Genomic DNA, 23,966 nt, shown 5'->3' with positions numbered 1-23,966 from the left:
TTTGCGGCTCCACTCGGCGACACATTGAAAGTTTTGCCAATTTTCCGGACTGACTGACCTTCATTTCTTAAAGTAATGATGGCCACTCGTTTTTCTTTAGTTAGCTGATTGGTTCTTGCCATAATATGAATTTTAACAGTTGTCCAATAGGGCTGTCGGCTGTGTATTAACCTGACTTCTGCACAACACAACTGATGGTCCCAACCCCATTGATAAAGCAAGAAATTCCACTAATTAACCCTGATAAGGCACACCTGTGAAGTGGAAACCATTTCAGGTGACTACCTCTTGAAGCTCATGGAGAGAATGCCAAGAGTGTGCAAAGCAGTAATCAGAGCAAAGGGTGGCTATTTTGAAGAAACTAGAATATAAAACATGTTTTCAGTTATTTCACCTTTTTTTGTTAAGTACATAACTCCACATGTGTTCATTCATAGTTTTGATGCCTTCAGTGAGAATCTACAATGTAAATAGTCATGAAAATAAAGAAAATGCATTGAATGAGAAGGTGTGTCCAAACTCTTGGCCTGTACTGTATATATTTTGCACAAGAACAGAAATTGAGGTCCTTTGATATTATTTTTACCAAAGGCTCTTGTTGTCTGTGGTCTTCTAAAAAGCCTGCTAGTTCTCATTATAAAAAAAAATCTCAGTGTTATAGCAGTACTTAACTTTGATCCTTGTCCCAAACTACGCCTTTTTGGCTCCTTGAATTTTAGGAATTTGGGCTTGTAAAGTCCCTAAAAGGTCCTTGGATTTAGTGTTTGAGAGATGTGGGTATGACCCACACAATGACCAACAAATGTATCTATACAGCTTATGCAGAGCAGCTGTCATGTTTTGCAGAATTATCTTTAGAACTTTATAGATTTTTGACACACTGGGTGCGGTTACATGATGGCTTCTCATTCATGAAATAAATCTGAATGATATCATTCAGAATTAAAGTCTTTCCAGGTAGTTTACATGGGAAATATTCATTCCAAATGAGGGTTTACACGGGAGATCAGTTTAGTCGCCTTTATTCGGGTCTGCACAAGGTTTGGGGCAGGGAAGGTTTCTGATTGGATAGGGGGCAGGGCAAATGTTACATGTTTCCATTTACCGGAAGAAAACACTGTAGTCCTCACTCCGGATAACAAGATGCTTGACAACACTGTTCTTAGTGCCTTTTTCGGGCTTGTTTTGCTTATATTCCTGAAGCAGCAGTATGACAACAACCTTGTTCTGCTAATGCTTCGTCTGTTGAGGAGGAGAAGAGAGGTAGAAGGTCGAAGAAGGGAGATAGAAGACCGTGCTTTGGCATATGGAAACCGGTGAATGCAACGACTCCGACTGCTCTATCTCAGCCCGTTGCTATGCGCGCTATATACGTCATCGTGCCAGAAGGGCAAGGAAACGAGCATGCACAGAAAGACCGGAATGAACTTAAAGAGGAATGAGTGTATACATGCACACAAAATTATTTCAAATAATTGACAAATGGAATAAACCACCCCCTTTAATCAGATTTAATTTTCAATTGGAATGACTGTTTACATGACCACTTTTAATCGAAATGGCCTTTCATTTTGAATGAAAGTGGAATTAAACTGTCCATGTAAACATACTGAATGTTACATGGAAACAACCACATTAAGAGAGGAAGGGAAAAAAAGGGATCACCTCTTCAAGAGGGTCTTGGTCTGGTTGTATTGGTGCGCATCCAAGTGTGATTGCCGTGTTCATACCTGCCCAAACAAACCACACCTAGTAAGGAAACAAACTTGGGTTCAATTGAACTGAACCAAACAGGGCAGGTGTGAAAGCACCCTTAGATTTTCAATCAGAGTAATGAGCGACTGTGGTAAGACAAAGTGGTTTCTTGCTTTTGAATTGGCACCATCCTGTACTTGTGTGTGTGTAGGAGAGGAGGCCACAGAGAGCCTGATGAGTCTCGGCCCATCAGAGCTGAAGAATCTCCTCCACCACATCCTCAGCGGGAAAGAGTTTGGAGTGCAGCGCAGCGGTCAGTCCTGTATGGTAGACACAGCCAACTGGATTCTGTTCTATCACTCAGTTTTTGTATGTTTCATATCATCATAATTCATTTTTCCGGCTCCACAGTTAGAGAGCTGGATGCCGGCGTTAGTCCTGCCATCTCCATCCATCACCTGGGCAACGTGGGTGCCACCAAGAGCGAGAGAGCCGGCATCAGCAAACTGAAGAGCGACATGAAGATGGTAGGGTTATCTGTGGTTGTGAGATTACACACACTTCTTATTTCTCTTATTACCAAAGAGACAAACTGTCTGAGTATTGGTACTTATCTCCAGTGTGTCATTCAAAGTCGATATCAAAATGATAACGATGATGGAGACGTATCTTTTTGGCAAACTGACTCTTGTCTTTTCACAGCTGGAGCACAGGTTGTCTTTGACGGATCCCAGTAAGGTGATGATGGTGACATTAGGTGGTAATTCACCTGGCTGAGGCTGATGGGGAAAAGGGCATTGTGGAGAAATGAAAGGGGCGAGCTGCATCGCAGGAGAATTGTGGAAATAATTAAGAATAACTGAAGCTGGTTGTTGATAAAAACGTAGATTTGTGCTTCTGAAAAATCATCAGTAGGGTGAAATGAATCATTGAGGCTGGGATTCAGTTTTAAATAAATCACTGGAGCAGCTTGTTGACTGTGATTTATTTACAACTTGGTTTCTGTGTTGCAGGCGGAGCGCAGGTTGTCCTTGATGGATCCATTTAAGGTGATGATCATATGAAGGAATATTAACTATCGCAGTGTTATATCTGTTTCTTCTTTCTCTTTTTTAACTGCAGACATCAGTAGTTAAGAAATAATGTTAAGTGAAGTAGAAAATCAGTAACATGCTGTAGGTGTTAATTCACCTTCCATGTAAACATCACCAATCAGAATATCACAGAGGACTTTTTTCATAGTTGTCCTTGAGTCTGTCAGTTACAAATGAAATGTGTCCCAGAGCTTTCAGCTGCTTCTCACTGCCTTCATCATCAGATGGAGAATGCTTAGCTGTAGGTGTTCAAACTTTAAGGACTTATCGTCCATGTCAAACAGTAGCTGGCAGAACAGTCTCAAGGATGTGAGACTTCTGCTGCTTCTTCGTCTTCTGCTGCTTCTTCTTCTTCGTCGTCTGCTTCTTCATCTTCGTCATCTGCTGCTGCTTCTTCGTTGTCTGCTGCTTCTGCTTCTTCTTCGTCTTCTGCTGCTTCTTCGTCTGCTGCTTCTTCTTCATTGTCTGCTGCTTCTGCTTCTTCTTCTTCGTCTTCTGCTGCTGCTGCTTCTTCATCGTCTGCTGCTTCTTCTTCGTTGTCTGCTGCTTCTGCTTCTTCTTCGTCTTCTGCTGCTGCTGCTTCTTCTTCTTCGTCTTCTGCTGCTTCTTCGTCTTCTGCTGCTGCTGCTTCTTCTTCTTCGTCTTCTGCTGCTGCTTCTTCTGCTTCTTTTGCTTTGTCTTCTGCTGCTTCTTCTTCTGTTTCTTACCACCTTCTGAAATGGAGTGTGGATCAGAACAAACCTTTGACCTACATTATATCATTCTGTTTGTCCGTGTCTTTTTCAAAGTCTTATTCAGGTTTCTGAAAACAGGATGTGGTGTTTACATGCTCAAACACATAAACAGTATACACGATCAGTAACCGCTTATTCACGTCCATGTAAACACACTCATAGATGAGGAGTCCTCTAAAGCTTGAACACATACAGAACAAACTCCATCTGCTGATTAAGACCAGCTAAGCAAACAAGAGGACCTTGAGTTGAGATCGTTTCGCTGTTATCAAGGTCAGGAATGACTTGTCAAGTTCGATGTCATAATGCTGCCTGTTCTGTCTTTGTTTTGATCCAGGACCCTAGGTTGTCTTTGACAGATCCGGGTGCAGAGGTGATGATGATGATGAGGATGATGATGTTAATTCACCTGTGAAGCTGTGATGCTCTGCAGTGTTGAGAAGGATGTTATTCATGTGCTTTTGGCTTCTGCTGTGGAAAAGGAAATATGGCTTTGTTCCTGGTTGTCAACAAATAGTGCAATTCATTGTGTTTCCTCTGTTGCAGATGGACCGCAGGGTGTCTTTGACTGACTCAGTTAAGGTGATGATGATAATGACATTCATTAATCTGTAAGAAGCCAGGGAGGATTAGATGCTGAGATGTGATTGTGGTAAATCGGCTGCCGGTGAAGTGAATCAAACAAAATACTCAACATATAATCGAAGTTTAATTTTATTCTGACGCAGATGCAGAAGGATCACAGGCTGTCTTTGCCAGACCTCAGAGTGATGATGGTGATGATGATGGTGTTGGTGGAGGTGTCAGTGATTAAATGTTATTTCGCTGATTGAAAAGGTCTTGATGAATTTGATATTATCCCTGAAATATAGACAGATAAGTGTTTTTTATGCCTTGGAATTTACAAATATAAAAGTAATGTTAAGTTTCAGGAACGATAGATGGTTTGGGTGTAAAAGGGATCACAGGAAGTTAAAGTTTGTAACACAGAGTGGATTTGTTGTCTCCGTTTCAGCTCGACCAGTCACTGAGCTTCCCTCGAAAGGTGACAGTCACATTTAAACGTGGTTTTCTGGGTGTTAATTCAACTGAAATACTAAAAGTCATCATACGAGCCTTTAACACTGCTTCAGTCTAGCAGGGCTGCATTTTTAATATCAGTGGTTATTAATTATTTATTGTTAGTAAAGCTGCAACTAATGACTGTTTTCAGTGTCAATTTGCTGATAATTTTCTTGATTAATTGTTAAAAATAATTCCAGAAACGTAGTCACAAATGGTATTTTATACAACCAACAGTCTAAAATCTAAATGTATCAAATGTATTTTAATTTAAATCAAAGACAAGAAGCATGTTTTTATTTATTTTGTTTAAACATTTGTTGCCGATTTTCTGTTTCAGCTGTAATTTTTTTATTTTAGATGAATAATGTATTGTGAGTTAAACATTTCCGATGGAACTGATGTATATTTGAAGATGTCACTGTGGTTGATGATTCCAAAAGTGTCCCCGAAATTTATTAAAAACCATAATTTCCAGAAGGACACATGGTACTAAAGTATTCAGGCTCTTGTACTTTAAAGGTCCAGCGTGTAGGATCCAGGTGGATATACTGGCAGAAATATAATATAAGAAGTGTGTTTTCTTCAGTGTATAACCACCTGAAAATAAGAATTGTGAATATTTTTGTTACCTTAGAATGAGCTCTTTATATCATAGGGAGCGGGTCCATCATGTCACACCGCCATGTTTCTACAGCAGCCCAGAACAGACAAAGCAAACAGAAAAAGAGCAGCCAAGGAGGAGACCTCTGCGGACAATTAGGCTACCACTAAAAACCTCCTGAACAATGAACACTGACGCAATCCTTGCTTGGAGTTCATGCCTGACACACAGGAGAAGTTTCAGCTGGTTGCAATCTGCAGTCCTCCCCGCCGAGTGCCACTAAATCCTACACACTGTTCCTTTAAATAAAATGGACGCTGGCCCTTTAACTCGCTGTTAAATCGCTGCTACATGGTGATGAAGTTTGGCTTACATTTCACTCGTGTGCTGAGTTTGGAGCCATTTTGTGCCGAACATGCTGATGATTTAATCAGATTATTTTCTTGTTGTTTTCTAACCTCATTTCTATCATTCTCCATGCTGGTTCACGCATGCTGTAACGCTTAATTTAGGGATGTAAGAAGCCAGGATCCACTGGTGTCGAGGTGGTTTTGTTTTCATCACTGTTTCAAGCCATCGACCTCACTCACCACACTGTTATTTTCTCATTTTTTGTGGTTTTCATTTTGTGCATCTTTTTCTGTTTCTCTCCCTCCTTTCTGTTCTCTTCCTGCCTCTCAGGGCATGAGAGCTCAGTCTGTGGACTTAGAAACCTTTGAATCTGGGGTAAAGATTGTCTATTAATCAGATATTTTGAGTTGTATATGCTTATTCTAACGCAGTTCAATACAAGCAACTAACATCAACACTCAGGTCACATTTGTAGTCTGCTTGCTTTATGCCTTTATAAGAGAAAGGGGGTGCTGTTTTTCCACGACAAACATTGCTTTAAATCCCTTTTTTGTGTGTATCATTGTGGCTGTTTAGAGGTACAGGCTGCCGTCCATAGAATCTCTGGATATTCCAGACTTTGTGCCAGTTGCCAAGGATACCAGACACGGCCAGTGGCTGCGCAGGAGGCGTCTGGACGGAGCGTTGAACAGAGTCCCTGTAGGCTTCTACCAGAAAGTCTGGAAGATCCTGCAGAAGGTCAGTTTCACCAGTTCAGACATGGATTTTCAAACTCTAAAGTAAATCTAAAATGTCCATTAGCATTTATGACACAATTGTTGTACATTAAGTAATGACCACATTGTCTTCTAGTGCCACGGTTTGTCCATAGAAGGGTTTGTCCTTCCTTCTTCAACCACCAGAGAGGTAAGACGCCCACTTGTCTGTTGTTCATAAGAACAAAACAAAACAAATTTCTAATTTCATTCAGTATGTTGCAATGCATTCTTTAACGATCATAAACTGTATGACAGCGACAGCCGTAGCAAATGTAGTTACGTTGACACCAAAAATGTTTAGCGCTGGTCAGGGGATCTTTGGCAATAAAAAATATTTCAAAGGAGGTACATTGTTGAAAGGAGTTTGAGAAACACAAGAACTCAAAATTAAGGTTTGCCAGAGCGATAACACACTTGCCATTTAGATTTTGTCATTTCAATTAGTTTTAACGGACGCTTGCCAGCCAGTCAGAAATTGACTGAAACGTGTGCTGATTTTTAATGAAGATGTACAAATTTCATGTTTAACACATACATTAAAATCAGTGTTAAGTCACCGTAGGATGTGTTCTGTCGAATGAAAGGTGTCTTGTCTCTTCTTTATCCTCTGAATTCCTCCAGATGACACCAGGAGAGATCAAATTCTCCGTCCACGTGGAGACGGTTTTGAACCGCGTCCCTCTGCCTGAGTACCGCCAGCTGCTGGTGGAGGCCATCCTGGTGCTCACCATGCTGGCCGACGTGGAGATCCCGACCATCGGCTCCATCATCCACGTGGAGAAGATCGTCCACCTGGCCAACGACATGTTCTACAAGGATCAGGTGAGCAGGATGTCAAAAGACACAAATCCAGGATATTTGTTGTTGTGATCAAGTAAGGCAGGATTTTATTTATTTATTTATTTATTTATTTCCCTCTCCTCCAGAGGGACCTGGGAGCGGAGGAGCACATCCTGGAGAGGGACCCGTCCACCGGAGTGTGCAAGCTGCTGTACGACAGCGCACCCAGTGGCCGCTTCGGGAGCATGACCTACCTCACCAAGGCTGTAGCGGTGTACGTGCAGGACTTCCTGCCCAGCGGGTCGTGTGCCGTGCAGTGAGAGGGCGACCCATGAAACCAGAGTAGGGCTGAAACCACTCAGTAGAAAATGAAGTTAAAGCTAAAACTTAAAGCTAACATTTTTCACATTAAAATAATAACTCAACAGTACATGAACAGGATCTGTCGTATGTTGTCGCTAGGCGTGTTCGTGCAGAGTGTGACAGGTGAGAGATACGTGTTACAGTGTGTTTTATTTATAGACTTTATGAGAAGATGAGAGCAAACTTTAGCAACACATGAACTGTGACATATGTTGTTAGATAAGGTAGTGCTAAGGAGGCGTGGACACAGGGTCAGTCCCCAGTGTTGTGCCATCCTTACCGTCATGGTAACCCCTCTTTGCCTGTGCAAAGGTTACAGAGGAATAAGCTACTGTATCAGGCTTTGGATACACCACAATTTTTGCTCAATTTTATTGTTGTTTTTGGTCTTTTTGTGGGATTTTTTCAACAAAAATTAAAATATAGAATATCACTAGACTTATGCTTAAAATAGCAAAGATTAACTTTCATCTGATGTAACTATTTTATGGGGAAACAGTTGAATTTAATCAGTAGAAACGAGTGTGATTTGACTTGAACGCATGTCAGTTTTCACTGAACCGACTGACCTAATTTATTACCACATGTGCTTTGCATTGCAGCTCACCTACGTAAACCCACCTTACCTCTAACTCTACATGCTGCGTGATGTATAAAATAACGACAAATATAAGATAATCTATCTATTTATTTTATAGCTCTTAAATGATAGTTAAAGACAGCTAAAAGTAGATGTGAGATGTGTCTTAATGATGACGCAAGTCTGTTTGAGAGGTTTCTTGAATGCCTTAACGTTGTTGCACTTGTAAAAGTATGTGTGAAACTACTGGAGTGCTGTTTCATTTTTAACTATGCAAAAGTAGAAGACTGAGAGATTATGTAGGGATGAAAACCACCTTATTTTTTAACAGATTCTGTCCTCTTGAGAAGGAGAATGCCTTAAAATGACTGCTTTCAATGGCTGAACTGCAATTTTACAATAAAACGTGTAGCCGTCTGTTTTACATTTTTATGGACACATTTCACCTTTCACCATTTGCTGCACAAACGGTTTCAGAGTGTAGTTCATTGAGAGAAAGCAATGCCTCTTGGTTAAAGTACAATAAAGCGACTGCTCGATCAATTATTCTGTGATGTCAGAAGATGTGAGCGCCACACTCCATGTGAACCACAAACAATCATGGCAGAATGAGTCTCTACATAATATTAAAGTCTGAAAACAAAGGAAGCATTGAATTGTATGTTACCAGATATCAGTGTCCACTGAACTGTTGGATGTTTTTGTTTTGAAGCTAATTCTGTAATAAAACTGATAAAAATACTCTGTTTCTGAGCATCTGTTCACCGACAGTCACAAATTAAGGTCCTTCGTGTTCCAGAGTTTTCAGCTATATTGATATATAGCGGTTGGTGTTGGTACAATTGTCAGGATTCCTAGGCATTGAATGAATGTTTGGAAGCACCACAAAAAGCGAGTAAGCGGACCTTGAGTGAGGACTGTTTCGTCCAAGTTTGAGGCTTAATTATCCAATGTTTCTTGGGTTTGCTCATTTGACTTAAGATAAATGAAAAACCTATAGAATCAGTAATGTCACAGTACTGGAATTTCTATTGAAAAATGTCAATATTCAATACCATTTTATATACCATGGGAAAATTGACAGGACATAAAATTTGAATTTTCTATTAAAAGATATATATAACCTCTTCAGAGCTTAAAAAAAAGCAGTGACAAGCTTTCATTCAGTTAATCTTTGAATAAGGTCAAACTATTAATTGTCACAATGAAAACTGTTTTATTTGCAAATGAGTGCAAGCATCCAGCAGGTGGTGCTACATGGGCACTAATTATGGTGACCCTATATTATCTGTAACTGCACAGTCAGTGATGGTGCTTTGTTGTTTTCTGTGTCTCTCTAAAACCACTGCATTGCCAGTGTGTATCAGATATCTGGTATAAATATTCCTCTAAACAAAACTGTAATTGGTCTCATGTAATACCTAGTCTAATCTATAGCCGTAAAGAGGCAGCTTGTAGCCACTACAGCCCCAGCCTGTGTAGAGAGGCTTGCAGGAGAACCTGAAGGTGACGGAGATATCTTTAAAAGAAAACATAAAACACATCTTTATAATCTGGTTTTTATCAAGTGTGTTTCCCCTGTCCTTCACTTCAACTGTAATCTCATAAATCTGACTTTTATTGTTAGCCTTATTCCTCTTTAAGTTTTATTTAGTCATGTTTTAACTCTTATGTTTAGCACTTGAAGTTGCATTTTATGTACGACTTGTGTTATATCAATAAAGTTTGACTTGATGTGACTTATTTGCTGTTCTAACACTTTTTTTTGGCCATTGCAAAGACTGTAATCTTAAATCTTTTCATGTCAGTATGAAGCTACAGTGTGGACACTTTGGTTAAAGCTGCTGAGCAAGCGTGATGTGTTGGAGGGGAAATCCCCTGAAAGGTTTTTAAATCTCAAACAAGTGTTTTGCCAGTATTTGATAGCAGACAGTAGGCGTCAAGAAATGAAGTGGGAGAGAAAAGGGACGCCATGCAACACAGGCAAGTATTCAGTATTTATACAAAAGTACTAAACTACAAGCATAGAGAAGGTGGAGAAATGAAATACCACAAAACATGCAAAAGTATCAAAGCAACTGCTATCAAAGCAGTATTTTTTATATTCCATACCAACTTTCTTCACTGAAACAACAGCAAAGAAAAAGTATTTCCCTGTCTTTATTGGGTAATTTGTTTGTTTAAAACCAGCTTAGTGCCAATTAAACACAATGATATATTCTAAAAAACCTGCTAAAGAGCAGCAGGACAACTGGACACTTTTTGCAGCCAAGAGCGGCTAAATCTGAACGTTAAGGCCTTTTTACTTATTGTCTAATTAAAACATTGTCATTTCTCCCTCTGAACATCAAGGCTTTCAACATAGGGCATGTTGTGTTTATTTTATCACCGTTTAAGATAAAAAATAACAACCCTGGACTGTAAAAACTGACGTCTCAATTTTGTGAAAGTAATACTAAGGTAAAGACTTCAGCACCCTTAGCATGGAAGTAAGCCACAGCCCTATTTTCTGAATAATAAACATGTTAGCTGTTTTAATCTTTGCAATAAATATCTTCTTCATACATCATATGACAACAAATATTACTACTAATAATAAATTCTAAATAAAGCCCATAAAATACTTTTATATAATATATGATTAAAATAGAGCTACAAGTCTACAGCTGTGTTCATAGGTAAATGCTAATGTTAGCATGCTAATGTGCTAACAATGGCGATGCTAACAAATTCTTAGCGTGCTAGCTAACGCACCAAGCTAGCTAGCAAGACCAAAAAAAAGAAAGACTGTTAAAATTGAAGCCTCATTTTAACTGAAATAATACTCAGGAAAATACTTCAACGCCCTTAGCATGGAGGTAAGTTACAGCCTTTTTTTTTTTTTAAATAACCATGCTAGCATGGTTTCATCTTTGCGAAAAATGTCTTCTTCGCACATCATATGACAAGAGAAATTACTATTTGTAATAAATTATGAATAAGCCCAAAAAATATTTTTATACGAGTAAAATAGAGTTACAAGTCTACAGCTGTGCTCTGAGCGTGCTGGCTACCACACTAAGCTAGCTAGCAAAACAACAACCCTAGACTGCTAAAATTTAAGTCTCATTTTAACTGAATTAATACCAAGAAAAATACTTAAACGCCCTTAGCATGGAGGTAAGTTACAGCCTTATTTTTTAAATAACAACCATGCTAGCATGGTTTTATCTTTGCAAAAAATGTCTTCTTCGCACATCATATGACAAGAGAAAATACTATTTCTAATGAATTATGAATAAGCCCAAAAATATTTTTATACAAGTAAAATAGAGCTACAAGTCTACATCTGTGCTTGGAGCTAAATGCTAACGTCACCATGCTAATGTGATAACAATGGCAATGCTAACAAGTTCTTAGCGTGCTAGCTAACGTACTAAGCTAGCTAGCTAAAACAAAAAACAAGGACTGTTAAAAATTTTCACCTCAATTTCATGGAAATACTACTTAAGAAAAGACTTTAGCACCCTTAGCATGGAGGTAAGCTACAACCCTGTGTGTTGATGTAATATATGATTAAAATAGACCTACAGGTCTACAGCTGTGCTCTGAACTAAATGCTAACGTCAACATGCTAATGTGCTAATAATGGTGATGCTAACGAGTTCTTAGCTTGATGGCTAACACAGTAAACTAGCTAGCTAAAAAAAAAACTGGACTGTCAACGCTTAAGCTTCAGTTTCTTGGAAATAATACTGTGGAAAAGACTTTAGCGCCCTTAGCATGGAGATAAGTTACAGCCCTATTTTTTTTTAAATAAGAACCATGCTAGCATCTTTTAATCTGAATAAATACTGACTGAAGCCCATAAAATATGTTGATGTAATATATGATTAAAATAGAGCTACAAGTCTACAGCTGTGTTCTGGGATAAATGTTTAAGTTACCATGCTAATGTGCCAGCAATGACAACAAGTTAATGTGTGAGCAATGACAAGTTGCTAACAAGTTCTTCACATGCTAGCTAACACTAAACACAAAGTACAGCTGAGGTCAGTCGAAAGTTAACTAGTGTTTGTGGTTATTTTGTGATAAACTGAAATATTAAAATATATATTGGGTGATGGTGCTCGAGGGAAAGTTGGAGATCAGTAAAGTTAATAGTTTATCCTACAATTGCGTCAAATTGCGTCATTTTAAAAAGAGCTAGCACTGCTAAAAATGCAAGCTGTTGGTCTAATCTCTTGGGAAGTAATGAAGTAGGCTCAAAAAAATTAATATACAAGCTTCAAAGGAGAAAATAATCCATGAGAAAAGTAAAGTGGACATACAAGATGTATAGGATGTCACGTTAGAACATGGTGTATAGAGTTCAAAGTTTACTGATGTTAAACAGAGACAAAAATACATGACCTGGGTTATATATGCTACATCTGAGGGAAAAAGCAAACAGACAGAAATAAAGACAGACACAGGCTCTGTGTGGGCCTGAAAATATTGATTTCTGACACTGTTAACAAACACACATAAACGGCCTGATCAAATAAAGTTGAACGAGAATAAAACTCTTCAGCTGTTGGGTTTAAAAATAATGACTGAAATGAAAAACACATGTACCAGTTTGCAGCAGTCAGCAGAATATTAAAAGCATCATTAATCAGTTGAATGGAAAGATTTCTCAAGACACATCTTTTTTCCCCTCTTCTATTTATTTATTCGCTCAGTTTCAGTCACCCATTCATCTCTCACGGTAAATTATGAGATCAGTGAGTGAAAACAGATGTTTGAAGTCGTAGCCTAAGTTTTGTTTTTATGAACACTCTAGTCCAGATAATATTTCCACAAAAACTTAGTTAAATTTGAGAGAAACATTTATGACTTTGGTGCTTATTATTTAACACTACAAAGAGCATGTGTTTTTACCTTTTGAAGTTTTTGACTCACTTTGGTTTAGTCTGCAGCAAGACTTTTAGTAAGCATGCTCGTTTTTATCTGGACCTGCTATTACTTTTTCTCTGAAATATGTTTCTGGGTGCAAAGAAATATTAAAATACCTCTATCATAATATATCATTATTATAGTTGTATTATATCATAGTTACCTTTAATGTGTAAGTGTGTAAGCTATTGTAGCTTAGGTTAAACATAACTATGTGGATGCTAATCGCTAATTTTAACATTAACCGTTAGCAAGCGCATACGCTGATTCTGAGCTTGCTAACGTTAAGCCATTTCAGCCAGGGAGTAGGTCACAAAGCTGGCTTCATCTATCTGGTAAATTAAAGTTTGTTTTTTTTTATTAATGCAGATGTAACTTACTTTTACGATTACATCTCTCGTTTAATTCCTACTAACTCATGTTTTATGTAAACTAGAATCACCGCCTCACGTTTGTATGCCTTTGCTAACTTGTCAAGTTGCACCTATGGTTTACAGCCATGTTTGTCTTGACTTCTATTGTCATGACAGAAAGACAGTCTTCAAATATGGATGTTGCTGCAAAGAAGCTACAAATTCTAAAACATGGATGCTTCACACACATCTTCAACCAGGCAGCGGAGAAGATCTCCACAATCTCCAGAGTTTCAAGGTAGGCACCCGCATGTCTCTCCTTCTGTTCCTGAGTTATGATGTTGAATAATGGCCAGAAAAGTGTTTTATGCAGAATATTATGATGTCACAGTGAAGATAACTCTTGACCTTTTGCATATAAAATGTAATCTCTTCATCATTTTATCCCAAGAGACATTTGTTTTTGTCATAATTAGGATATTAATTATTGGGTTTTGGCCAAAAACATTTTTGTGAGGTCACAGTGACCTTGACCTCCAAAATCTAATCAGTTCATTGTCTAGTTTATGCCAAATTTAAGGAATTTCCCTCAAGATGTTCATAAGATACTATGTTCACAAGAATAAGAGTAAAGAGGTCACAGTAATGTTTGACCACCAAATTCTGTTCAGTTTGTTGTTGGGTCATATTTGAAGAAATCCCCTTATGGTGTCCTTTAGATTTTGCGTTCACAAGAGTGGGACTGATGTAAGGCCACAGTGACCATGACCTTTGAACTTCTTATTGGTTCATCCTTGAGTCCAAGCAGACATTTTTGAGGAGGAATTTGAAGAAATTCCCTCAAGGGCAAAGGCTAAAATTAGTTTCATAGACTGCTGTGAGACAGCAGCTCATAATTGGCTCAGTCACAGCGTTTCCTAGTTTATTAAACTGAATTTGTGCATTAGATACAATGATTATGAAAATAAGTTTATCACAGTGATATGGAAATGTTGCTAGATCCAAACTGACACAGACAAGATGTGTCATTTTTAGAGGATAATTCAAGTAAAAAAAACCAAATTCCATTTATTGGTAAGATCATTTGCACCACAGGCTGATGCACTCGCAGAGGGTGTTTGCATGCATGATAAGACAACGTGAAAGTCAAGCTATGGATGGTAAACATCACTTATCATTCTTCACATGTAGTCAGCATGGTCTGCATGTTTGAACAGTGTCTGCTGTCTCAGCTGTGGCGGGAAGTCCACTGACCAGCTGTATGTTGACTCCATGAAGCAGACATATCTGCTAATAAATACAATCACTTAATAGTCACACTACAGTAACCTCCCATCATAAGCATTAGTGAATACATTTCTAACATGTAATGATGTAGTTGTAACCATCTTTAGCATTTCTTTTAAGGGTATTTTAATGTATAAACTGGTAACCCACATGGTGTGCAACGGGCTTTGAGGTACATTTTCTCTTGTTTGGTGGGTGTGTCAGAGGCGTGACCCAATCAGCAGCAATGTGACTACAAATATATATCTAGCAGAGCTTTACCTATTATACTTTTTTTCCACACTTGCTTTTGCAGTGTGAACATAAGTTTCCTATGCCTATACAGCCATTTGAATTCAACTGAATTAAACCCCATTATAGTAAAAGGCAGTGGCATTTTCATTTGAATAAAAGCGTTGCCACTTTTTGTCTATTCTGAATGCAGCTCATCTTTCTAGGAAATCATCCCAGCTATTAACCTGAACAGGTGCCTGCTGGGAAAGTGGGAAGGCACTGGAATCCTGCCTTTGTACTCATGCCACATTCATGTCATATGGGATGGTTGAAAAATATTCCCATGTTAACAACTTCCCATGTTAAAAACATTAAATTTGGGTTTGACTACCATGAACAATTGTAGCAGGCTGATGCGCATTGCGCAACATCCCTATTTGCTTGATTTCAGGCCTGCACTCGAATATATTGGAGCTTTTATACAAGTTCCAGTTGTAATTATGGATCATGAAGTTAACATGAACACTCCGACTTTCCAAATTATGATAACTCTTACACGACATGGACGCAGCATTAGCCATCACTACAAATGTCCAGATCTGACTCCTCCCACATTATCTGTTTGACCTGATGCCCTCAGGCAGGTGCTACAGGTCATTGATAGCCCGTACCTCCAGACTAACGGATAGTTTCTTTCCCTGGGCAGTAAGAGCACTAAACAAACAATTATCATGTGCCATATCTAGACTGTGCAATATTTCTAACCACTGGCTTTTATTGTTTTTTTTATTTATTTCATCAGTTGCCATTATATAGCTGTGTTTATGTCATGTTTATCAGGTTGTTTTATCTGTTTTTAAAAGCACCAATGGAGTGCACACATAATGTCGTTATAGTTATATATAATATTAATAAAGCTTTCTATTCTATTCTGTTATATTTAATAGAGCATAATGGACTAGCCAACCCCCATTAATTTTTTATGAGCATGCATTTTAGGTCCTGTTTTAAACGGTAAAAAAAGAAATGTAAACTTTAGTTGCGTTTTGGGTGCCTGAAAACTCAGCGTTTTGAAAACGGGTTCCAGAGTGTAATTTTTTGGAAACAGCACCGTCTCCGTTCTCATGTAAACATGCAATATGCAGTTCCTCTGAAAACGGAGACTTTTCGCACGTGGGCATTACGGTGCCAGTCACTAGGCATGCGCAAGAAAGTCGACCATCACAACTACAATGGCTCTGTTTGCTGCTCACCCTATTGAATTCATCAACGCTTCTCCGGCAAAGTGTAGAGTTACTGTAGCAACTCCATCTCTTCGTCCGTCCAGACAAACGTTCGTGCAGTTGCCATTTTGTCTGTTTATACATCACCGTTGTTTCATTACAAAGTCACACCGCCAACTACTGGCCTGGCATGTATACTACAGCCTTGTGGTCATTTTTGCAGATCCGTGTGCACGGCGAATGTTATCAAAACGTTGCCATCTCAACATGGAACTTTTACCAAAACCAAAATGAGAAACAATTCCGTTTTCAGTGGATCGTTTTCGTGCAAACGTGGCCTTAGTTACTTGAAAAGGATATGGTTACCAAACGACCACACCCTAAATCTGTATATAATTACAAACCCCATGAAACAGCATCCTTTTTAATGCAAGTTTGTGTTGTTAAAACTAAACCAGTGGGATATTACTTTTCACACTGATATTTTTCGCAGCAGGAAAAGCACACGTGGAATTAATAACTCTGATCATGTGAGCCAGACTTTACTGGGAAACGAAACCCAAACAGGCACAGAGGCATCATTAATGTTGTCTGTTACATCTGTGCTCTTCCAGGTCAAACGCTTTGCTGTGAAAAAGGTCTGTTTTGGGGATTTTATGCACATGGGTGAAATCAAACTCCAATCAATGCAGCTCCAGCAGAAGCTTGTTGTGAACCTAAACTGCGGACAAGAGATAAGCGAACAAAAATAAAAGTTTCCAAAACAGACATGAAAGCAGAGGAAAGGTTGAGCTGTTTCATAATGTAATATTGCAAATATGCGCACCGATTCTGGATCAATGTAAATCACTACTGTTTCTGTTGCCCCAAAACATCGCCATACTTGATATTAGAAGACACACACTTTAACACACAGTGAAAGTTTTGCTTGTGCGGCGTGCATACAGAACACAGTGTGCAAGGCAAGAGTGCCAGATGACTCCTGCCCAGAGAACAATTGATGGATAGTGATGTGGCAGATGCTTCAGAGTTCGACATCAGGCCACATGGACCTTTCACAATACGATGGGAACAGTAAACACATTTTTAGAAGAGCACTGATATGACACCAAGCAATGGTGTTGTGTTGCCAAATATGGCCAAAAGTATGCGGACGCCTCAACAATAAACCCATGTGTGTCTCTTTTCAGGCTCTCTGCAGGATTTTGGAGCCTGGCTGCAGGAATTTGCCCCCATTCAGCCTCAAGAGCATCCGTGAGGTCCAACACTGATGTTTGGCAACAAGGCTTGGATTCTGAGTGTCCGAAAAGGCAGTGACGAGGTCAGTCAAGTTCTCTTAACCCTATTGCCTAGTAGGAAGGCAAACAACTGGTGAATATGTTCACTGAAAACATTTTAATATTTACTTCCAGTGCCTACACAAGTGCACAAGACACACTTATTCTTTATGTTTTTTTTTACTTCCTGTCTTTGTGTGTTTTCCCGCCTGTTTTCTGTCACACCTGTCTCGTTAGTCCTTCCCTGTTCCCAGAGTCTTGCCTTCACACCTGTTCTGTATTAGTCTTGTTTGCTCCACCTTATTGTTCCCCTCCACACCCTTGTTGTAGGTCAAAACCTATTTCCCACCTTTTGCCTGTGTCCTCCTACTCCAGCTGTGTCTCGTTCTTGTGAGTAGTTTTCTGTCTATATGTACCTGTGTGTTTCCCTTTGTTCCTGGTCAGTTCGTCTGCATTTATTCCTCGTGCTCATCTCTGTGCTCTTGGTGTCTTGTGCTCTGTTTGGTATTTAGAGGCCGTTTACACGTACACAGTGATTTTGATAAACGGAGACATCTTCCTTCGTTTGTGCCCTTCGTTTACATGCAAACGGAGATTTCTCCTCTGAAAATGAGTCTTTCTAAAAACTCCGGCCAGAGTGGAGATTTTGGAAAACTCCGGTTGCGCGTTTGCATGTAAACTGAGATAAACGGAGATAAATGGATTTATAGGCAGCCGACGTCACAGTATGCGCCGTAACTTGCGCCTGTGTCAAAAGTGCGACCTATGTTGCTACGGTGACAATGGATACATGGAAGGCTTGAGCTTCTTGTTACACTGCCACCTACAGGTTTGGTGTGCTCTTGTGTATATATACATGGGTAAGTGTAAACAAAGATCTTTTTGAAAATGGAGACGGTGAAATGTCCATTTATGAAAATAGCCGGCAACGTGTAAACGGTCTCTTAGTTAGTTTTGGTTCTTCTGTCATTTGGACTTTTAGTTACCTGCCTATTATAGTTGTTTTTCATCAGCTTTATTAAAGCTTGCTTTTTGTTTATCCTCAACCCTGCCTGCTGCTCTGCATTTGAATCATTCCTGAATGGATTCTTGACAGTAAAGTGAGAAAGTTTGTGACCTGGCCGCCATGTTGGATACAGTCGACCAATGTACCAAAGACCACCGACTGGCTGGAGCAAACTTTCTAATTTTTCAGCGTAACAGTTCACTAAAATACATGTGGTAAGGTCACAGAGACAGAGCGCAATGCATTATACTCTGAAAACCACATCTACCACAAGGGAAAACTGCCACACAATAAAGGCAAGGCAATTTTATTTATATAGCACCATTCATACACAAGGCAATTCAGTGTGCTTTACAAGAGAAATACATTAAAATAAAACATTAAAGGAACAATAAAATTGTGTTTGAGATCATTAAAAACAAAAGCTAAAAGCAAGACAATAAATAGTTAAAAACAGTGCAGAAAATGCATTTAAAAAGCAAACATAAAGCAAAAGCAACAGCAGACAAATATCAAAACAATAGATAGCTACAGATTACCCTAACAATAAGTTACATATTTAGTTCACTGGTAAGCTGCAGTAAATAGTAATGTTTTAAGCCCTGATTTAAATGAGTTGACAGTTTCAGCCGACCTCAGATATTCTGGAGGTTTGTTCCACAGGCGGGGAGCATAGAAACTAAAGGCTACTTCACCATGTTTGGTTTTGATCCTGGGAACACTGAGTAAGCCTGTTCCCATCTGAGGGATCTGGGTGCTTCATAACGTATAAGTAAATCAGAGATGTATTTAGGCCCAAGACCATTTAGTGCTTTATAGACAAGTAACAAGATTTTAAAGTCTATCCTTTGACACACAGGAAGCCAGTGCAGTGACTTAAGCACTGGTGTAATGTGCTCCACCCTCTTGGTGTTGGTGAGGACTCTGGCAGCAGCGTTCTGGACGAGCTGCAGTTGTCTGATAGTTACAATAGTCCAGCCTGCTGAAAATGAAAGCATGAACAAGTTTTTCTGTATCTTGTTTAGACAGAAATTCTTTTATTCTTGCTATGTTTTTAAGGTGGTAGTAGGCTGATTTAGTAATTGTCTTAATGTGACTATTGAAATTTAGATCTGAGTCCAGAACTACACCAAGATTTCTGGCTTGATTTCTAGGTTTTAGTGTCATGGCGTCAAGGTGAGCACTGACTATTGTCTTTGTTCTTTGGGGCCAAAAACAACTGTCTCAGTTTTGTCTGTGTTTAGTTGTAGAAAATTCTGGCACATCCACGTATTGATTTCGTCAGTGCACTTATTTAGCAGATGTAGGGGACTGTAGTCATCTGGTGACACTGTTATGTAAAGTTGTGTGTCATCTGCATAAGTATGGTAGGAGATGTTATGATATTCTATAATCTGAACAAGAGGGAGTATATAGATGTTGAACAGAAGAGGCCCAAGAATGGACCCTTGAGGAACTCCACATGTAATTTTTGTTCGCACAGATTCATAATTGCCAAGTGACACAAAGAAATCCCTGTCTTGTAAATAAGATTTAAACCAATTTAGCACAGTGCCAGAAAGTCCCACAAACTTTTCTAGTCTGTCGAGCAGTATCTTATGGTCAACTGTGCGAATGCAGCACTGAGGTCTAGTAATACCAGAACTGAAATCTTTAATGCATCACTGCTCAGATGAATGTCATTTAAAACTTTTACAAGTGCAGTCTCAGTGCTGTGATGTGCTTGAAATCCAGACTGAAAGGCATCAAAGGAATTGTTTTGCTCCAAGAAGGTGTTAAGTTGCTGAAAAACAACCTTTTCAATGATCTTTCCTAAAAATGGTAGGTTTGATGTGAGGCCTGTAGTTATTTATTACTGAGGCATCCAGATTAGGCTTTTTTAAGAGCGGTTTAATGACTGCGGTCTTCAGGGCCGTTGGAAAAAGGCCTGACTGAAGAGAACAGTTGACCATCTGTAGTATATCTGATGCTATGCAGTTACAAACATCTTTAAAAAGCTTGTAGGCAGAGTGTCAAGGCAGCAGGTAGTGGACCTAAGGTTTCTAACTATGTCTGTCAAAGTAGCATAATTTAATGGGTGAAAAAGTGCCAAATTAACTGGAGTAGTCTTATGAGGCACAGGTGAAATAGCCATTGTGTTGGAGTTACAGACTATCTGTCTTATCTTTACAATCTTGTCGGTGAAAAAAGAAGCAAAGTCATTGCATGCCTTGGTGGATAGCAGTTCAGGAGGGACTGACGCTGATGGGTTTGTCAGTCTGTCAACAACAGTAAATAAAGTCCGTGCATTGTTGTTATTTTTGTTGATAATCTCAAAGAAAAAGGACTGCCGCGCCCTTTTCAGCTCCAAGTTATAGATGTGCAGACTCTCCTTATAGATGTCATAAGCTTTTACCCGTGTAGCGTTCCTCCATGGTGGTTTTTTCTTACCAGAGACAACTTTGACCTTCATGGGGGCAATATTGTCCATAATATTCATAGCTTTAGAGCTGAAACTATGAACCAGATCATTGACAGAGACTGAGGGCAGAGCTGGTGTGGGTGTAAAATCCTGGGTGAATAGTGTACAGGTGTTTTTGTTGATATAGCGTTTTCTCATTACCTCTGTTGTAATTTTACTGGTGTCAGCGGAGATGGCCATTTTAAAGAAAACACAGTAATGATCAGAAAAGGCAACATCAGTCACCACAACCTCAGAAATGTTGAGCCCTTTGGAGATAATTAGATCTAAAATATGTCTCTTATTGTGTGTTGGCTCTGTTACATGCTGGTAAAGTTCAAAGTTGTCCAGGATTCTTTTGCACTGCCATCTTTGGGATTATCAGTATGAATATTAAAATCACCCACTATAACAACACAGTCAAAATCAATACAAACAACAGACAATAGTTTAGAAGAGTCATCAACAAAGTGTGCACTATATTGTGGGGGCCTGTAAATGGTTATTAATACTGCTTAACAGGAGGATCTCAACTGCAGTGCAACATATTCAAAAGACTCAAACTTCCCATATGACAACTGTTTGCACTGGTCAACATCCTTAAATAAAGTGGCTACTCCACCTCCTTTCCTAAGTTCTCTAACTGAGCTGATAAAATGGAAGTTTGGGGGGGCTGATTCAATAAGTACTGCTGCACTGTTGTTTTCATTTAACCAAGTTTCAGTTAAAAACATAAAATCAAGGTTTCTCTTGATAATAAAATCATTAATTAATAGTGACTTGTCAGCCAGAGATCTGATATTTAATAGAGCTAAGTTTAGTGTACTAACATTGTCTGACACAGTCTGTGGCTGACGCATAACTGGAGTCAGATTAGATAGAGTAGCTGTGCGCTTAGAGTACACATTGTTTTTCCTGATGCTAGTCAAAACAGGAATGACAGACCTTGGAGATGACTCTGGCTGATACTTTTCAATTTCAAGATGTGTTTGACCATGCCACCGACTATTTATGATCGCCGGTATGTTTAAGGAAGCGGCATGGGGTCTGTCTCATCTCTGACAGGCACCTGAGTGATGACGTCTAGGGCTGCTATTCAAGAGTTCATCAATTTGGCTGAGCTTTAGTGTGGCATCTTTAACTAACTCCTTGATTGGTGAGCATGGTGGTGGTGGGGAGGGTCGACGTTGGCTCCTTGGTGGTTGCGGCGGTGCTGGGGGTGGGCGACATTGACTCCATGGTGGTTGTGGTGAAGGGCAGGAGGGGGGTTGTTGGATCCCTGACTGGGACAGGGACATCCTCTGAATGCCTTGGGTGATGTGGAGCAAAGGGTCAGGTGAAGGGGGGGGGATGCAGGCTGTCTGTTTCTGTGCCCCGAACTTGTCCTTGGCTCTTATCTGTCCATTCTTGTTTTGGTATGGCATTCCAAGAGCATGACGTAGGTTGGCCCCGAGTAGTCTGCATCCAGTGATGTTCGGATGAATCCCATCACGCTGAAAGCGATCCTTACAGTTCCAAAAGATGTTAAAATTGTCAATCAACTTTATCCCATGAGTGAAGCACACCGATGTCAGCCATGTATTCAGGGCAAGGAGTCTGGTAAAAGACTCGATTCCTTTCCCCAGGGTTGGAATGGGGCCAGAAATGAACACATTTTGTGACTGACAGTCACTCAGTTTCTCCAGGAGCAGGGAAAAGTCTTTTTATCAGGATCTCAGAGCCAGTTTTTCGTCGTAGAATGTCAAAAGACCCAGCATGGATGATAATCCTCATGTTACTTGGGTGTGTGGAGAGGATCACTGGCAACAGCTCCCTGACAGACGTGTCAGACACTGGGTCTAGCCTTGGTTTTGGGGCTATTGCTTGCATTTTGGATAGCCTTAATACCACGAGTGTGATTGGCCTCCCAGGGTTCAGTGTAGTTGGTATTGTCACACATTTCATTTGGAGTAGAGTTCAAGTGGAGGGGTGAGCGTTGGGGCTCTCTTGACTGATTTCCTGCTGGATTTGCCTTTGCGTCTAACGACGTCAGCCCAAGTCCTGGCTGGAGTTGATGCTTTTGGTCAAGCACCAGTCCTGTGCCAGTGGGAAGGGTCGTTATGGAAGGCCAGTTTGGGAGCCTCTGCAGCTGATCCAGTGGTGTTAGGACATATCCATGGGATTGTGTCAGCCAAGTCAGCGATGGTATGCTCCACATTTGTTGTATTTCCATATACACCAGTCTGTCCATCAGCACCTTGTATGTTAGCTGCCACAGAGTCAATGAATTGCTCACTCTCACAAATTTGTTGTAGCGTTTCATTCTTCTTTTGAAGCTGCCTTATCGTCTCGGTTAGTTGCTCACACTCTGTGCCGCTCACAGATTTTGCCATCTTGTCCTTGTCCTAATCACAGGTTTCCAGTCACAGACACAGCAAAAGGCTTGCACTGTGCCTCAGCCCTGCTCACACAGTACTAAATTGGTGAAAAAGTGGTGAAAATGTGGCAGTAGTCCTCTGTATCTTTCACAAATTAAAGTCCCAGTGCTTTATAAGTATCCAGGATCTACTTTCTGTAGCTTTTAGCAGGAAAAAACAAGTATATCCACAAAAGAATGTAAGCAAAGCGGAGCGCAAGCAGCAGAGCGTCTCCTTCTCAAAGGAAGGAGATGTAAAAGAAACGCTAACAAAAGGGCAGAAATGCTAACAAAATGCCTGTAGCTAGCTAAAAACATTGGATATCAGCATGTCTAGGATTTGTTTAGCACCTTAAGTTAACCATAGAGGAACAGTTACATTGACAAACTCAATATTGTCAGCCTATCTCAGTGTCCCTTATCTTGCTTATCTTGGAGAAATGACTTTGATATTTACAACTATTTGATCGAATCACGAGGTAAGATCATCACGTAAGCTAACAAAGATCAAAACCAAGCTTTACAGAGCTAAGTTAGCTTCAACCTCTACAGTTTGTTTGGCCAAATAAGCAAAATGCTTGCTGCACATGGGCATTTAGGGACAGTAGTGCCTTACACTACTCGTTACTGAAAAAAGCCATTTTTGGCAGTTACACCCAACACTGGTCGTATCCTTCTGCTGACGCCTCACGTCTCATTGCTTAAATGGTCAGATTTTCAGTTCGGCAGCTTATAAAACCTTGGTTATCAATTCTTTACCATACTGGTAGTGCATCTCACCACACAGCAGCTTTAAGGCATTTTTGTTGTGTTCATTTTCAGACGTAAATAACA

At 39.7% G+C, this 23,966-nt stretch overlaps 3 protein-coding genes across 6 annotated transcripts in view; 2 read left to right on the top strand and 1 right to left on the bottom strand.

The window, feature by feature from the left end:
• phka1a (phosphorylase kinase, alpha 1a (muscle)) overlaps nt 1-8,762 on the top strand; it is a 31,776-nt gene extending 23,014 nt beyond the window's left edge. The window contains exons 25-35 of one of the 3 annotated variants that reach the window (XM_049569288.1): nt 1,907-2,008; nt 2,107-2,222; nt 2,709-2,744; nt 3,861-3,896; nt 4,070-4,105; nt 4,539-4,568; nt 5,871-5,915; nt 6,117-6,278; nt 6,393-6,446; nt 6,920-7,120; nt 7,225-8,762. In XM_049569288.1, coding sequence (XP_049425245.1) covers nt 1,907-2,008; nt 2,107-2,222; nt 2,709-2,744; nt 3,861-3,896; nt 4,070-4,105; nt 4,539-4,568; nt 5,871-5,915; nt 6,117-6,278; nt 6,393-6,446; nt 6,920-7,120; nt 7,225-7,398 — 992 coding nt within the window. In that variant the 3' untranslated portion in view covers nt 7,399-8,762. The remainder of the gene's footprint in view (nt 1-1,906; nt 2,009-2,106; nt 2,223-2,708; nt 2,745-3,860; nt 3,897-4,069; nt 4,106-4,538; nt 4,569-5,870; nt 5,916-6,116; nt 6,279-6,392; nt 6,447-6,919; nt 7,121-7,224) is intronic. The other 2 variants (XM_049569289.1, XM_049569290.1) reach the window with 2 other exon arrangements.
• Nucleotides 1-23,966, bottom strand: part of rps4x (ribosomal protein S4 X-linked) — a 569,691-nt gene that overhangs the window by 119,314 nt on the left and 426,411 nt on the right. The gene's annotated exons all lie outside the window — the stretch shown is intronic.
• shroom4 (shroom family member 4) overlaps nt 13,469-23,966 on the top strand; it is a 123,506-nt gene continuing 113,008 nt past the window's right edge. For both annotated transcript variants that reach the window (XM_049569279.1, XM_049569278.1), the window contains exons 1-2: nt 13,469-13,589; nt 17,205-17,335. In XM_049569279.1, the coding sequence (XP_049425236.1) occupies nt 17,285-17,335 (51 nt within the window). In that variant the 5' untranslated portion in view covers nt 13,469-13,589; nt 17,205-17,284. The remainder of the gene's footprint in view (nt 13,590-17,204; nt 17,336-23,966) is intronic.

This window comes from Epinephelus fuscoguttatus, linkage group LG23 (genome assembly GCF_011397635.1).
Source record: "Epinephelus fuscoguttatus linkage group LG23, E.fuscoguttatus.final_Chr_v1".
NCBI classification, from domain to species: domain Eukaryota; kingdom Metazoa; phylum Chordata; class Actinopteri; order Perciformes; family Serranidae; genus Epinephelus; species Epinephelus fuscoguttatus.
The sequence above is the reverse complement of the archived record's forward strand: the minus strand, read 5'-3'. Positions and strand labels throughout refer to the sequence as shown.